Source organism: Camelina sativa, chromosome 7 (genome assembly GCF_000633955.1).
Source record: "Camelina sativa cultivar DH55 chromosome 7, Cs, whole genome shotgun sequence".
Lineage (NCBI taxonomy): Eukaryota > Viridiplantae > Streptophyta > Magnoliopsida > Brassicales > Brassicaceae > Camelina > Camelina sativa.
The window spans coordinates 26,103,794-26,116,694 of NC_025691.1; the positions used below are offsets into that span (position 1 = coordinate 26,103,794).

At 38.6% G+C, this 12,901-nt stretch overlaps 5 protein-coding genes across 6 annotated transcripts in view; 2 read left to right on the top strand and 3 right to left on the bottom strand.

Moving 5' to 3' along the window:
* Window positions 1-583, bottom strand: part of LOC104704952 (peptidyl-prolyl cis-trans isomerase CYP19-2-like) — a 1,011-nt gene extending 428 nt beyond the window's left edge. The window contains exon 1 of the mRNA XM_010420951.2: window positions 3-583. Coding sequence (XP_010419253.1) covers window positions 3-478 — 476 coding nt within the window. The 5' untranslated portion in view covers window positions 479-583. The remainder of the gene's footprint in view (window positions 1-2) is intronic.
* On the bottom strand, window positions 2,065-3,520 carry LOC104702657 (proline-rich protein 2-like). The gene is made up of 2 exons (XM_010418553.2): window positions 3,285-3,520; window positions 2,065-3,049 (listed from the first exon to the last, which is right to left on the bottom strand). Exons 1-2 carry the CDS (start codon window positions 3,445-3,447, stop codon window positions 2,229-2,231), a joined length of 984 nt encoding a protein of 327 aa, XP_010416855.1. The 5' UTR covers window positions 3,448-3,520; the 3' UTR covers window positions 2,065-2,228.
* LOC104702658 (protein XAP5 CIRCADIAN TIMEKEEPER) lies at window positions 6,053-9,039 on the top strand. 2 transcript variants are annotated; one of them, XM_010418554.2, is made up of 12 exons: window positions 6,053-6,312; window positions 6,690-6,755; window positions 6,841-6,905; window positions 6,998-7,113; window positions 7,594-7,672; window positions 7,768-7,844; window positions 7,935-7,996; window positions 8,081-8,212; window positions 8,301-8,354; window positions 8,441-8,506; window positions 8,610-8,684; window positions 8,791-9,039. In XM_010418554.2, the coding sequence occupies exons 1-12, from the start codon at window positions 6,142-6,144 to the stop codon at window positions 8,839-8,841; spliced, it is 1,014 nt and encodes a 337-aa protein (XP_010416856.1). In that variant the 5' UTR covers window positions 6,053-6,141; the 3' UTR covers window positions 8,842-9,039. The 2 variants fall into 2 exon arrangements, with proteins under 2 accessions (XP_010416856.1, XP_010416858.1); XM_010418556.2 differs by lacking the exon at window positions 8,791-9,039 and having other exon boundaries at window positions 8,583-8,673.
* Window positions 9,363-11,453, top strand: LOC104702659 (translocon-associated protein subunit alpha). The gene is made up of 8 exons (XM_010418557.2): window positions 9,363-9,518; window positions 9,986-10,150; window positions 10,242-10,292; window positions 10,373-10,461; window positions 10,552-10,629; window positions 10,738-10,941; window positions 11,026-11,097; window positions 11,182-11,453. The coding sequence occupies exons 1-8, from the start codon at window positions 9,458-9,460 to the stop codon at window positions 11,233-11,235; spliced, it is 774 nt and encodes a 257-aa protein (XP_010416859.1). The 5' UTR covers window positions 9,363-9,457; the 3' UTR covers window positions 11,236-11,453.
* LOC104702660 (triosephosphate isomerase, chloroplastic) overlaps window positions 11,838-12,901 on the bottom strand; it is a 3,311-nt gene continuing 2,247 nt past the window's right edge. Inside the window, exons 6-9 of the mRNA XM_010418558.2 lie at window positions 12,636-12,768; window positions 12,382-12,555; window positions 12,232-12,314; window positions 11,838-12,148 (exon numbers count right to left, since the gene is read on the bottom strand). Of these exons, the coding sequence (XP_010416860.1) occupies window positions 12,092-12,148; window positions 12,232-12,314; window positions 12,382-12,555; window positions 12,636-12,768 (447 nt within the window). The 3' untranslated portion in view covers window positions 11,838-12,091. The remainder of the gene's footprint in view (window positions 12,149-12,231; window positions 12,315-12,381; window positions 12,556-12,635; window positions 12,769-12,901) is intronic.

Below are 12,901 nucleotides of genomic sequence, written 5' to 3' on the forward strand. Positions count from 1 at the left end.
GCTTTCCAGAAGAAGATCCGACCTTCTCAATAGCCTTAACAACGTCCAAGCCTTCAATCACCTGACCAAACACCACATGCTTCCCATCGAGCCAATCAGTCTTCACCGTACAGATGAAGAACTGAGATCCGTTGGTGTTGGCTCCGGCGTTCGCCATCGACAGAATCCCAGGTCCCGTGTGCTTCCTCTCGAAATTCTCATCCGCAAACTTGGATCCGTAGATCGATTCGCCGCCCGTACCGTTCCCGGCGGTGAAATCCCCTCCTTGGCACATGAAATTAGGGATCACGCGGTGGAACGCAGAGCCTTTGAAGTGCAGTGGCTTGCCGCTACGTCCGACGCCTTTCTCTCCGGTGCAGAGGGCTCTGAAATTTTCAGCGGTCTTCGGGGTCTTGTCGGTGTAAAGCTCCATCACGATCTTTCCCGCCGGTGCACCGCCGATGGTCATGTCGAAGAAAACTTTGGGATGCGACGCCATTGTTGTTTGTTCCGATTGATTTGGGGCAAAATAATATTAAAGTGTGTGTGTGAACTGTGACCTAGAGAGAGAATTTGTGAAGGATAGGGACCAAGAGGATATATTTATATATATAGAGAGAGAGGAAGAGATGCTGTGAGAGAAGGAAAAAAAATAGAAAATATCCTGTGAGAAGATATAATATTATTGGCCGTTAGATTGAGACACGTGATGGAATCTCCATTGTTTTGTGAATGATCTTCTTAACCGTGGTTAGGTTAGGGTTTTTTTTACCACGGTGAATGCTCTTCTATTTGTCCATCCAGAATTTGACACGTGTCCATTTTCTTTAATGTTTGCAAACTTGCAATTTTATTTTTTTCATCTGAAATATATATTAAAAAAGAAATAAAGGTGGAATACATGAAACGCCAGCAGAACTTTAACCTTTGGAAACTAAGCCGACGTTACTTTACCCCGGGAAAACAAACCGACGAGGCTTAAAGCTCTCGGAAACTAAGCCCCAAACTCAGAGAACCCAACAAGGAAATACAGATATCTAAAACAGGATAGTATATTTTACACAGAGAAATCAAACTTCTTTTTGCCCAAACAAACCAATATTGCAAGAACTAGAAGGCAAAGGACACCAGAAGTAACCACAACCTTGAAAGACTACCAACATTTTGCCTCACTTGTTGATTTAGAGTCTTCATAAGAGAAACCTTGGGGAAACTTGAGCGACGTGACGGAAAAACCTCAATTCAAAGACCGTCTGCCATCGTCGGAAATGTCAACTAAGTGACTAGGACTAGTGGTATTGGGCCTAATCGAAGCTCGTTACTCTCGTATGCACTATCCAATAAGGATCATTGGTGCTACAGATTGATTTTAAAAACTATTAATCTAACATCAACATGGTCTCAACTCTCAAGTATCAAGAGAGAACATCAGGTCATGTGCGCTTCCTTTTCAAACTCTCGTCCTCGAACTTTCTCTCCGTATATAGGTTCGCCGCCCGTCCACATGAAATTAGGGATCACACGTCGAAATGAAGATCCTTAGAAGTGAAGTGGCTTACCGCTATGTTCAACACCTTTCTCGCCGGTGCTCAAAGCTCTGAAATTCTCAGCCGTCTTTGGAGTCTTGTCTGCATGCGTACAACTCCATCACGATCCATCCCGCTGTCTGACCACCGATGCGCATGTCAAAGTTCGCCATTCTCGTTGTCGATCTCGAAAGCATATACTGTATGTGTGACTTATATTATAGCACCAAGAGGGCAAGAGGTGAAATATTTATAACGACATGTGAAATGTAAGTGAGAAAATAATACTAGGCCCTTTGGACTGAGACACGTGCCGAGATCTCAACGGTTTTAGGTTTGGTTTAACCACATGCTCTCTTTGATCGTCAATCCTACTTAAACGCTATAATTTTGTTATCCCTAATTATTGCGATTAGTTTACATTTTGTCAAATTTAAAATTTTACTTAGGTTAAGGATATTTACGAGGAATTGACATTTCTCGTACAATAGTAGCTAGATCTTTTAAAAGAAGTTAAAAGAGAAAATGTCAAATCACAGAGTTTATTTAACAAGAAAAAAATACAAAATATTATTTAATTTAAAGGTATAGAAATATCAAACATCTACATAGAGAATTCAATTATTAAACAAAGCAACAAAGCAATATTATTTTTTTTGGCATCACTCACTTTTCTTTGAAATAAGAAAGAGAGAGTTAATATATTTGTTTTGTAACTCTCAATCAAGGATGAGAAGGGAAAGGAGGCCATTTCCCGAATTTAGGGTGGGGAATGTATTTAGGTGGGAAGGACGGAAACTTGGGAAGTGGTGGACATGGCTTCTTTGGAATCACCACTACTGGTGGCTTGTATATCGGTTTGTAGATGGGAACCGGTGGCTTGTAGATGGGTTTGTAGATAGGCACCGAGGGCTTGTCGATCGGCTTGTGAAGTGGCGGACATGGCTTCTTTGGGATCACCACCGGAGGCTTGTAAATAGGCACGGGTGGCTTGTATATGGGCTTATGTGCAATCTTTGATGGACATGGTTTCTTGGGGATCACCACTGGTGGCTTGTAAACAGGCACCGGAGGCTTGTATATAGGCACCGGCGGCTTGTAGATGGGCTTATGTGCAATCTTTGGTGGACACGGCTTCTTTGGGATCACAACCGGTGGCTTGTAAAATGGGGGACAAGGCTTCTTGATCTTAGGAAACGTTAACGCAGGCAAAGGGAACTTAGGCATATGCCAAAAGAACTTTGAGATGCAAACTTCCGGTGAGAATTTTAGACTTTGTTTGAGACCCAAAACATGGGTTTCGCCGGATTTCGATAGAAACACGACCTTGGAGGCTTCAAGACCGTCGTGGGCCGGACAAGGGTTGCCTGAGGCGCTATATAGATGAGCATAACAAGCTTCCTTTAGCGCTCCATCGTCTCCGACAATGTCATGATTAGGAATATTGAGATTAAATTTTCCTGTTTCGTCAATTCCCCCGCTTCCTTTCGTAACGAAAGGGCCTTTTGAATCGGCCGCCTTGCATTCTATCGTTACTCGGAGTCCTATTTTCAAACAAAAGCGTTAGTTTGAAAGTCGTAACGAAACCAAAAACATAACTTAAGTTAGTTAGTTATATATGAGAAAGTGCTTTATTCCATGTATAATCAGTCAAACTATATATGGACCGAGAGGTATCCCGACACTTCTCGACCGGAACATTACATATAAGTACAAGTGTGTACAACATGCATGGACTTGATCGAGTATAAGATTTTAAAGCATATATTACAATATAACCTGAGAATGCGTTGGGGATCTTGAATTTGCTGCTTTCTGCGTAGCCAACGACCTCGACATCGCCAACGACCTTGATGTCACGGTTAAGGGAATGAGCCACCGAACAGAGAGCAAAGACTAAGAGGATGCTGTAAGCACCTCCGTTTTTAGGTAATATCCTCATCAGATTCTCTTGTTGAAGGTAGATGTGACTAGTAGAGGAGAAAGAACATATGATTCTACTGAGATCGCCTCTCCTGTAAATTTATAGGTCGCTTACGGCTATTATTTTTCATAAATTCATTGGTTTATTTCTTTAGTCTGTTTTATTTTAAAGTTACGGTTACTTGGTGGTACCGTAGCCACGTGAATGTACGAGTGTCGTTTTCTTCTTCTTTAAACTTTAGTTAGTTCTGCTTATCGTTCGATACATATGCACAATACAATCATTGGTTCAACTTTTTCATTTTAAAAGAATGAGAACCAACATACATAATTAACTGAAATTAGTATGGATGGATTTTGATATGATCATATCGAGTTGGTTTTTATTCGAGTTTCAAACATTTTTAATTGTAATTGGAATACATTGATCCGGAATAAACATGTTAATAGATAAACTACTCATAAACATTAACGACGTACGTAGATGAACAAATAAATGAGATCGTATATAATCGAGTACCACCGACCCCAAATTAAATCGTTTCACATGAGAGCCTTAGTCTTTAGAGGATAGACTTTAGTTTATTTGCCCCCAAAAACAGATAGGGAGGGTTCACGTTTATTCTAATCACCTAAATATGTGGAGGAAAAAAAAAGAAAAGAAGAATACAATTTTATATCGTTCAAGATAAACCAACTACCAAGTCTACTAGATGTAAGAAAGACAATAATCTTAACCCGATGATACTATATATGTATGAACCTAGTACACCTCACTAGCTTCGTACAATTCCAGAATTTGTTGATTATCCAAGCAAAAAAAAAACATATATATTTAGTTTCGAGTTTTATAGCTAGCTCAGTCACGTACATTCGGTGATTGTTAAATCTGAAATCTGTGTATTTAAGTAAAAGTCGGTGGCCAAATTCGACCACATTAATATACGACACAAAATTATAAAGTTTACCTTATCACAAGGCTATATATAGTAATAGAAATTGAGAATAACGTAGTTGGTAATACGTCCACGTCTCAAATGCTTGAATTAACAAGTCATTTATTTACCACTATGGCTAAAAGTACGGCATGCATGCAAGGCGCATGATCTAAGTAACAAAGGTAACGAACAACATAATTTATGCCAAAAAATTAAAAAACAAAATTTGTGCCCAAAAAAAAACATATATAGGTTTAAAAAGGTATATTTATACATATATTGTTGATTTGGCTAGTAGGGAAATTTGTGATAAATTAAAAATATATGGTTATTGGTTAGAAGGCAGAATCGAACTAATAATTTATGACATTACTTCTTGTTATCTATCGAAGCTGGCAAGGCCCCTCAGCCACAATTCCTGACTATTATAGAAAAAGCCAGCTCTCAAACACACTGTCTGTTATTCTTCTCTCAACTACTTTAAACATCCATATTCACATATTTAAATTGTATATAGCACATTTACTCTACATTATCTGATGATATATGTTGTAGCCATTCAAAATCTAACTGATCATCATCAGTGTCTAATATATGATGTCGATCCGATTTGTTTCTAACTAGTAAAATATGTAACCAATCCTTATAATTAAATGTTTCCCGACGATCCTTAACTCTAACAGAGCAAGCGATTTCAGTACGTAGTGTAGAATCAAGAAATAGCCTTTCTTCCGACTGTTTGTATGCATTGATCGCATTTATAAAACTTATTAATTATACAACGAGAAATATGACTAAATAAAACATAAATAGCACACTTTTGTAGATGGTGTGTCATCTATATAGGCTATAGCGACTATGACTTCTATGTATATATTGTTCATTACTTTTTTTTAAGGGACAACCTATATAGATCAGTCATTATATCTCTAATAAATTAGATAGGTTTTTTTTTTATATAAGTTTGTATTTATATAATGCTTAGAAGTGACATAAAAAGGAGTCTGTGACACCATTCGTCTGACTTTTATACAATGTGGATGTGGTGGTGAAAAGATTGTTCAATAGAAAGATTCAACTGATTGAGTAAAATCAACTTTAAAGTGGATTGAGTTAAAACGGTTAAATCACCGATTATGAACCTAATTATCCAAACCAAACCAATGCTGGATTTGCATCATGGAAGACAAGACACTATATCTTTCATAGGAGTTATTAAAAGTCATCGGAGAAGCCATCCCCTCTTCACTAGCTAGGTGCTTGTATATATATATATATGTAGTGTGGACCGTGTCTAATGTTTCGTATGTTCAAGAGAAATGTTTTTGCTTTGCAATAGATGGTTCAAAACTGAAGACGATGAACTCGCGTACAATGTTCCGTGGGAGTAGACTCAGCCTCAGGGTCACTTCTCATACACTCCGACCGCCCAACCACGGTCTAGGAAGCTGCTAAGCTATAACATCATGGACAAATGGCCTCCACACAATACAGACACTGAAAGAACCACACTCCTATCCTATGACTCTATGAGTCCTATACCTACAAGCATCATCACTTGAGAAGTTTTTTGTTTTGTTTGAGAGAGGCCCAAATTTAAGCCTGATGATATTATTTAAAGGCCCATAAAGAAAACATTTAAAAGCCCAAAATGAACACATGCCTCTACTGCATAAAAGAGCTCTCTCTCTCTCTCTCTCTCTCAACAATGGCGGTCGGAAGAATCTTGTGAATTCGATTCCGGTTTTTGAGGGAAACGAAGCGGGAGAAGAAAGATGTCGGGTATGGGTGACGGCTACGTTGGTACGGCTCAAGATGCGGTGAGGATACGACGGCTTCAGAAGCAAAGAGAGGCCGAACGCAAAAAAATCCAAGAGCTAAAGAGCAAGACTGCCTCAGGCAAAGACCAATCTGGCCTTCTCCAATTCGGCACCAGTTCTTGCGAGGTTCGACCAATCAAGATCCCATCTGATCACCAACTGTATATACATACTACTTTCCGATTTCTAGGTTTCGAGAGTTTATTTAAATGGTGGATTGTTGTAGGAATATTAGATTTAGAACTTTGTTCTAACTCTGAATTAGGAGGTTTCCGAAATACTTAGGGGTTAGCATGAGTACAAGGTTCAGTTCTCAGTGGTATATGTATGAAAGCTGCAATTTCTCAAGTACAGAACAAAATTAGATCATTAGTACTTGAGAAATTGCAGCTTTGGTGTGTGAAGTATATACAGAATCCGAAATGTTTTCTTAATGTGATGTTTAGGGTGTGACTACTTGGTTGTTTGACATAATTTGCTTTTTCTTTTTCTTTTGTTTGTAGATTCTTGACACTGCTTTCAAGAAAGAAACAGTCGGTTTAGTTACAAGAGAGGAATATGTGGAGAAGGTACTAACTGGATTCATGGACTTTTATCCTTCAATTTTTATAGTTATCTAGATGATGGTGTTAATTGTGTCTGAGATATCTGTAGAGGGTTAATATTCGTAATAAGTTCGAGGAAGAAGAGAAAGAGAAACTGCAGAAGCTACAACAAGAGTGAGTTTGGTTTTTCTTTTAAGTTCATTTTTCGTAGTTATTGATGTTGTTTTTCTGGATTAAGCTTGATCGACTTTGTTTCTAAACTTCAGGGAAGATGAGTTGCAGCTAGAGAAGCGTAACAAGAAGAGAAAGATTAAGGGATCTTCCCTCTTATCTTTTGCTGAAGATCTCGAGAATGGCAGTGATGAAGATGATGGAGAAAACAGTAAGTGGATTGATCTCCTAGATTGCAATTAGTTTACTTGGACACTTCTTAGACTTTGTTAAGTATTTGTTTACCAGTTTACCTTGATTCCGGAATATGCTGTTGTGACATCAGTGGTGATTTGTGTGGTATAGTTAAGAACTTAAGATTAGGTGTGATACATGTGTCGTTCAATTAAACCACTATAATTTTTTTTCCCTTTTTGTATAGAAGTTGAAAAGTATAATGTCTGTCTTTTTCAGAAATGATGAATCCCTTTTTATGTGTGGAAGTTGAAAAAGTAGAATCTCTATCTTTTGCAGATATATTGAATCTCAACATGTATTAGAGACATTAATTCTATATCTGTAGTTGGAATCTTGCTTGGTTGTTAGAGCTTTTAAAATGCAAATAGCTTGCTAGCATAGAAATTTTAAGATATCATCTACTGTTCGAGTGTTTTCCTCTTTGTAACTTCTATCATGTACACTATTTGTGTAGAGAGTTCTGGGACAATGAACTTACGTTGCGGAAAACTTGGCAAGGACCCCTCAGTGGAAACTAATTTCCTGCCTGACAGGTGATCTCTAGCTATCTTGTTTACCTTTATCGTCCCTGTCTGCTTTCGCAGTAAGTCTCAACTTTAGCTGTGGTGTTTTGAGGTTGCTGTTTCAGTGAGCGGGAGGCGGAAGAACAAGCTGAACGTGAAAGGCTGAAGAAGCAGTGGCTTCGTGAACAAGAGCAGATTAAAAGTTGTCCACTTTCCAGTTGCTTCTAATTTCAGTACTAACACTTGATTTAAGGAAGATTGTCTAACTAACTAGTTTTTTTTTGCTTTTCAGACGAGCCTCTTCAGATTACTTACAGTTACTGGGATGGGACGGGCCATAGACGAGTTATCCAGGCAAGCACAAGCTACATCTTTATAGTGCTGTTTGAGATTAAGTCTGATCATATACTCACCTGTATGATTTACGCTTTTTTACAGGTCCGCAAGGGTGATGCAATTGGGAATTTTCTGCGGGCTGTTCAGCAGCAGCTTGCCCCTGACTTCCGGGAGATTCGGACGACATCAGTTGAGAATCTGCTATATGTCAAGGAAGATCTTATCATCCCGCATGTGAGAACCCATTACACTTATCAAGTTATTATCCCCTCACACTATCTAGAACTTAACGATAACATGGAAATGTTTATTGCAAATGCAGCAACACAGTTTCTATGAGCTGATCATTAACAAAGCTAGGGGGAAGAGTGGCCCGGTATGCCTTGCAGAAAATTTGTGAATTAAGTTCATATAGAAATCGTAACTGAGACTCACCCACTGCTGCACTGTTCTTGTCAACAGCTGTTTCACTTTGATGTGCATGAAGATGTGAGAACAATAGCAGATGCAACGATAGAGAAAGATGAGGTATGTTTCCCCTAACCCCACAGTTGCATATAGAAAACAGAGTAGTTTGATGATGAGGAGGAAGTTGTTTCTAAAGGTTTTGTAAAATGTGGTGTTATTGAAGTCGCATGCGGGTAAAGTTGTGGAGAGGCATTGGTACGAGAAGAACAAGCATATATTCCCTGCTTCCAGATGGGAGGTAAATAAATACTCCCAAATCCACCTTTGCTCTGTACTTTTCTCAATCTCAGCTAATCTTATAATTATAGGAATTAAAGTTTTCTTCCGCATTTATCTTTGGGCAGATTTACGACCCGACAAAGAAGTGGGAGCGGTACACAGTCCATGGGGATTGATTTTTGGAGCAGAAGATGCTTTTGTTACATGCATGGAATCTAGTTGACATGATTGATGAGATTTGGTGTATTAGCAGACTAGTAGTGGAATGTTCATGGATTTTTTTAATGCTTTATTATTCTCATTATCAGTCCCTCAATGTACCATTATTATACTCTCGTTTTTTTTTTAATTACTTGGAATCATGGAAATATATATATCTTTTTAATTTATATAGTTTTTCCCAGTTATTCTTGGGAAATTCTCATATGAAATTTTTTGTATGAGATCTTCTGATAATAATAATAAGGAGGAGGGCACATAAATTAAGAATGTTTAAGAAAGTAATTTGTGAATCCTCCTGATGGTATATAAAATACAAATGGTAACAAAATCATGTCTAAAAATCAAAATGAGAGACAAGACAAAAACGCTGTCGTTTTACGAGTTTCTATGGTTGTGTTGTGTTCTGTATAACTCGTGTTTGTTATCTCTTTTTTGTTTTGTTTTGTTTTTATTCAGAAATAAAATAATTCACTAATTGTGAAAGAGGAGGGGCAAAGCATAAATAGCATCGGAGAGACACTGTATTGGTTGACCAAATTTGTAGAAGCAGCGATAGCAATAGCGATAGCGATGATGAATCTTAGGGTTTTGTTCCTCGCTCTCCTTCTACTCGCATCTCCTCTTCTTCAAGGTTCGCACCCCCTCTCTCTCTCTCTCTCTCTCTCTCTCTCCCTTCTTCTTTTGTTTTCTTTTGACCTGGAATCTGTAGATCTAGATCCATTTGTTTTCATCGCTTGCGTTTCCCCAATTTACAGATTTCATATTTTTGATCTCTGTATCCGATCTGGGTTTCTTCGATAGGGATCTAGTCCTGTTTTCGATCAAAGTTACGTTCTTTATTTCATTGATCCGACTATCCGAATGAAATTGAGTTCGTTATCCAAATTGAGCAATGTGGTTTCACAAATAGACAAACTTTCAAATGTAGATCGAATGTTCTTCAATAGTGTCTGCCTTGCATGTGTTTTGTTTTCTCCCCGTTGGTGTTTGATTAGAGGATAATTCCCAATTTTGTAACCTTTTTTCAGAAGAAGACGTTATGTTTGAACACTGTAGTAACATGTCGCCTGATGGGTATTTTTTGGTTTCTTTTGTCAGTTGCTAGATGTCAATCTGATGCCGAGGATCATTCCAGTCTTGTTGACGATGTTGTGGGAGAACACAGTGATGATGCCGTTGAGGAAGATGACCAGGATTTGGATAACTTGACCTCTGCTCCAGGAGTTGAGACTGTTTGTGTCTTCCCCAAAAACACTGCCAAATGTTTGTGTTTTCTCCTTTCTTCTTCTTCTTCTTCACGTATTTATATCTATATCCATTCTTGTCATCATGAATGCTCTTTGTTTTCGTGCAGTGGTTCCAGCTGGAGAAGAGACTGAGCTCCTTGTTGCTTTGAAGAATGATGGTAGCTATCTCTTTGGCTTGTGTTTTCTGTTGGTTGTTAAATCTCTTAATATCTCACCAAATTGGATGTGACATAAACAGGGAAAACTAACGTCGGGGTAATGGGAATTAGGGCCAGCGTTCATCTTCCTTATGATCACAAGTTGTTGGTTCAGAATCTAACCATGCTGGTAAGCATTTTACTAGGAAACCATTTTTAAAAAAATATGTGTTATGATTTTATTGTTTTCTGATGGTCTTATACTCTCTTTATATTACAGAGATTCAACAATGCATCCATCCCAACGTCTCTTCAAGCTACATTCCCTTACATCTTTGCAGTCAGTCAGTACCTGCAGGTACACATATCCTACCATAGACAACATATCATTCTCATTCATTCTAAAAATACAACGGGGTAATCGATAGAATCTGATCTTACTTGGTGTTGCTGTTGTCTTTCACAGCCTGGAGCATTTGATCTGGTGGGTTATATCATTTACGACGTGGAAGGAAAGCCATACCAGAGTGTCTTCTACAATGGAACCATAGAGGTAGTTGAATCTGGAGGTCTCCTCAGCGGCGAATCTGTCTTCCTTATTACACTTGGAATCGGTCTCCTCCTCCTCCTCGGTCTATGGGCATACAGCCAAGTACAGCGTCTCACTAAGGTAACCAATTGGATTTCCTTTTCTTTCCAGTGAATCATTTTGTACAGTTATATATATTCATTTGATAATCTCCTCTTTTAACAGAAAACCAAAAAGGTGTCCAAGGTTGAAGTAGGAACCAGGTCTACTGACGCATCACTTGACGAATGGCTCGAGGTTCGCTTATCTCTCTCTCTCTCGTTACGCTTCTTTCCTCTACAATATGATTGAATCTGGTTGAAATTTGTGTTATACTTCCAGGGAACTACTCTGGCCAAGACATTGTCCGCGAAATCAAAGAACAAGAAGAACTAAAGGAGCTTTTTGCTCTTTCTAGTTGTCATAGACTCGGCTTCGGCGTTTTGAAAGAGTTTCCATGTTTAAGTTCAGTCTTGAGGATATTTAGGGTTTTAAACGTTACTCTTTTTGGTTCCAGCATTGTACTCTTTAGACACTCTTTACTTCTTGTCATAAACATTCTCCTCATGAAACAACTTAACTTATAATGGTTTAGATCTGCGTTTTTTGTTGTTGTTAATCTTCTATAACAGGGCATGTCCACGGATGACACATCAGTAACCTTTTTGAGCAGTACATTAACATCTTTATACTTGTTCATCAAAACAATATATATTATACTCTAAAATAGTCGAGTTAATGATTTGATCAGAAGAGACGAGAGAGAGACTCAGGAGCCATGAGGTTAAGTTAGAAAGATGGGTTATAGAAGGTGACTTGAGGATAAGCTGCTTCTCGGACAGGAGGGAGCGGTCGCTTCAAACTAGGCATGAAAAATCTTCTAACGTAGTCTATCAGCAATTCACAATGAGTTGCGACTTATTTGAGGGATTAGAGCACATATGTTTAAGTGTGGCTCGAGATTTGATTTACTGTAGATTATTATACAGAAGAAACTCTTGAGTTAAGCTTACTCAAAGTAAATATAGAGAATCACAGCTTTAGTTACAAAGATCTTAATCAAAGACCCTTTTTCTCTATCTCCGTCAAACCAGAGCTCATGAATCAACTTTTTTGTTTTTACATTATTAGTTCAAGAAGAAGAAGTAAGAACACAAACAACACGACAACAAGATCGCTAAACTCCTCCCTTTTATTTCTTATCTCATCTGTTCCATGGAGACTAGCGATTTCCGTTACTGATAGTTCTTAATCAAGCAGCAACTTTCTTTGACGTGACTGAGTTCACAATGGTTGCAAACTCAGGACCCTAAAGTTCACATCAAAGGTGGGTGTGAGCTTTACTTCTTTTTATAAAGAACATATCCACAAACGTCTAAAGTTACTTCTTACCTTCAAGGAGGCACCACCAACAAGAAATCCATCAATGTCTTCTTCTTTGGCAAGCTCTGCACTGTTGCCTCCATTGACAGAACCTGGCAATTCAGGAGGAAATAATCAACCAAAAGTCTGATTTTGCAGTGGACAACTAGTCTAACGCACCTCCATATATGATTCTCGTTTTGGAAGCGACTTCCTCAGAGACATTCTTTTTGAGCCAACCGCGGACAGCTACATGGACTTCCTGTGCTTGCTGAGGAGATGCAACTTTGCCAGTTCCAATTGCCCATACAGGTTCGTATGCAACAACTATATTGTCCCAGCTAGGGACAGCATCTGGAAATGCAAATAACTCACTGCAGTTAAACGAGTGCAGACATGATTTGGAACATGAGATCGTCATACAAGAGTGTTACCAGCAAACGCCTTCAGTTGCTCGAAGCAAACATCAAATGTCTTGCCTGCTTCCCTCTCTTCTAGCTTTTCCCCAATACAAGCTATTACTCCAAGACCCTCATTCAATGCGTAAGCAGCTTTCTTCCCGATAAACTACGGTTGTGTTGAGAACAGAGTAAACATGTCTTCACAAACCTTTCTTAACAGCTCACGAGTCTTATTAAGTATTTTATTAACTGACCTCATCCTTTTCTCCGATGACATGTCTCCGTTCGGAGTGCCCAAG